Source organism: Mustela nivalis, assembly GCF_964662115.1.
Source record: "Mustela nivalis genome assembly, chromosome: 18".
NCBI lineage: Eukaryota > Metazoa > Chordata > Mammalia > Carnivora > Mustelidae > Mustela > Mustela nivalis.
The window spans coordinates 42790067-42792961 of NC_139037.1; the positions used below are offsets into that span (position 1 = coordinate 42790067).

General features: G+C 43.2%; 1 protein-coding gene across 1 annotated transcript; it reads left to right on the forward strand.

The window, feature by feature from the left end:
• Positions 1–1463: 1463 nt before the first annotated feature.
• Positions 1464–2421, forward strand: LOC309853202 (calcyclin-binding protein-like; the record flags this gene model as incomplete). Its single annotated transcript, XM_082711037.1, has 3 exons — positions 1464–1646; positions 1857–1933; positions 2123–2421. The coding sequence occupies 3 exons, from the start codon at positions 1464–1466 to the stop codon at positions 2337–2339; spliced, it is 477 nt and encodes a 158-aa protein (XP_082567163.1). The 3' UTR covers positions 2340–2421.
• Between the last annotated feature and the right edge of the window lie 474 nt (positions 2422–2895).

The following is a 2895-nucleotide window of genomic DNA, read 5'->3' on the forward strand; positions in this document are numbered from 1 at the left end:
GTTTCAGCTCAGGTCATGATCTCAGGGGCTGTGGGCTCAGCAGGCAGTCTGCTTAAAGATTCTCTCCATCTGCCCCTCCCCCGACTTATGTGCACACATGTGCATGCTCTCTCTCAAATAAAAACACTTTTAAAAAAAGAAAAAAAGAATCACTTCCCAGACCAGGGGCAACGACTACTTGGAGCCAAGAAGGTTCAAACCATGGGGGAATGGTTTTTATTTGGTATCAGCAGGATGGGAAGAGCTGGAATTGTTATAAGCAAAGACTGAGAATGGTAAGTGAACACTTACTGTCATACTCAAGCCACTACTGCACTTGTCACATTCTGCTCATTCACTCAGTAGAACCCTTGGAAAGTGGATTCAGATTAAGAAGCCAATGATGGTTCTAGTTCACGAGGGTAAATAAGAGCCTCCTGGACACACACCAAATCTACAACTCCACATGGAATAAATCCCTCAAAAAAAAAAAAAATCCAGAAATGAGGTGATTGACCTTGTTTATAGGTATACATCAAGCATCAAGAAAAAACCCATTTCTCTTTTCCTAGGGTGACACATAATCTTCACAAATACCTCAACCCAGCACAGTAGCAAACCATCAGGAGAAAACTCAAATCCTAGCTTCTCCCTAATGAGGGAACGGTTGGACCACATGTATGGTGCAACAGTATTAACGCTTATACCTGAGGGGCACCTGGGTGGCTTAGTCAGTTAAGCGGTTGGCTTGTGATTTAGGCTCAAAGCCTGGTCTCAAGGTCCTGAGATCTGAGATTGAGGACCAAGTTGGGCTCTGTGCTCAGCAGGGAGTCTGCTTGAGGGTTCTCTCTCAGTCTTCCTCTGCCCCTCCCCCTGCTCACTCTCTGGCTCTCAAATAAATAGTCTTTTTTTAAAAAAAGACATATCTGGGGGCCATGTCTCGCACCGGGTCTGGTGCGAGCTCAGGCTTGGGGCACTGCGACTCCTGCTAGTGGGGCCAGTATCCAGGTAAGCGCATTTGGTGCGGTGTTTCCTGCTCTCTCCCCTGCGTGTCTGCAGCTCAGGCTTTGCCTGATCAGCCCGACAAGGGCTTCAGCATTGAAGAGCTACAGAAAGATCTAGAAGAGGTGAAGTGCTGCTGGAAAAGGCCTCTAGAAAAAAAGTACGTGATACCCTTACAGCTGAAAAATCCAAGACAGAGATAGAAACCAAGAACAAGAGGAAGTAGAAATCACAGAGAAAAGCAGAACTTCTTTTTTTTTTTTTAAGATTTTATTTATTTATTTGATAGAGATCACAAGTAGGCAGAGAGGCAGGTAGTGAGAGAGGAAGGGAAGCAGGCTCCCCACTGAGCAGAGAGCCTGATGAGGGGCTCGATCCCAGGACCCTGAGATCATGCCTGAACCAAGGGCAAAGGCTTTAACCCACTGAGCCACCCAGGTGCCCCAAAAGCAGAACTTCTTGACAATGAAAAGCCAACTGCTATGGTTGATCCCATTACAACAGGATATACAGTCAAAATCAATAATTACAGATGGGTTAAGTCAGATAAGTTTGTGAAAATCTATATTACCTTAACTGGGGTTCATCAAGTCCCCACTGAGAATATGCAGGTGCATTTCACAGAGAAGTTATTTGATCTTTTGATAAAGAATCTAAATGCGGGGGCGCCTGGGTGGCTCAGTAGTTTAAGCCGCTGCCTTCGGCTCAGGTCATGATCTCAGGGTCCTGGGATCGAGCCCTGCATCAGGCTCTCTGCTCAGCGGGGAGCCTGCTTCCCTCTCTCTCTCTGCCTGCCTCTCTGACTACTTGTGATCTCTATCTGTCAAATAAATAAATAAAATCTTTAAAAAAAAAAAAAGAATCTAAATGGGAAGAGTTACTCCACGATTGTGAACAACCACTTAAAACCCATCTCTGTGGAAGGCAGTTCAAAAAAAGACAGGGCACCTGGGTGGCTCAGTGGGTTGAGCCGCTGCCTTCACCTCAGGTCATGGTCTCGGGGTCCTGGGATCAAGTCCTGCATTGGGCTCTCTGCTCAGCATGGAGCCTGCTTCCTCCTCTCTCTCTCTGCCTGCCTCTCTGCCTACTTGTGATCTCTCTCTGTCGAATAAATAAATAAAATCTTAAAAAAAAAAAAAAGACAGGTACAGTTCTTATGTAGAAAGAAAGCAGAAAACTCACGGTGGGACTACCTTATTCAGATTGAAAAAGAATGCAAAGAAAAAGAAAAGAAGGAAAGAATGCAAAGAGAAAGAAAGAAGGCAAAGTCTTTGCCCTCCTATGACACTGAAACAGATCCTAGTGAGGGATTGATGAATGTTCTAAAGAAATTTATGAAGCTAGAGATGATGATATGAAGCAAACCACTAATAAAGCCTGGGCAGAATCAAGAGAGAAGGAAGCCAAAGGAGACACAGAATTTTAAGACTTTAAAGCCATTTGGGGAACTGTGATGTGGAAATATTGATATTTCCATTGAGGAAATGTTGATGAGCTGCACAGATAAACTTGACAGATAACTACTTACACAGCCTTCTTCTAAGTAAAGGCAGTGAATTCTCCCATTTCCTCCTAGAGGATTTATTTAAATAAAATATGCTTATTAAACACTTCCTCCAAAGATGGTTTCCTTAGTAATCTGGGCATTTTGTTCGAAAAAGGATAATACTGTATTCTTGTGTGAAATGTAAAAAAGCAAGTCACCTCTAATGAAAATGCCGCATTGTGTGTATTTCTGTTTAGCTAAGACAGAGAAAACAAAAGTTCTTTTTTGCCTATAAGTTCTTGATTATCAGCTCTCACCATTTTAAGATTAAGTAAAAATAAAACCTGAATTTTTACATTAAAAAAAAAAAAACCAAAATGGGGTGCCTGGGTTGCTCAGCAGGTTAAAGCCTCTGCCCTCAGCTCGGG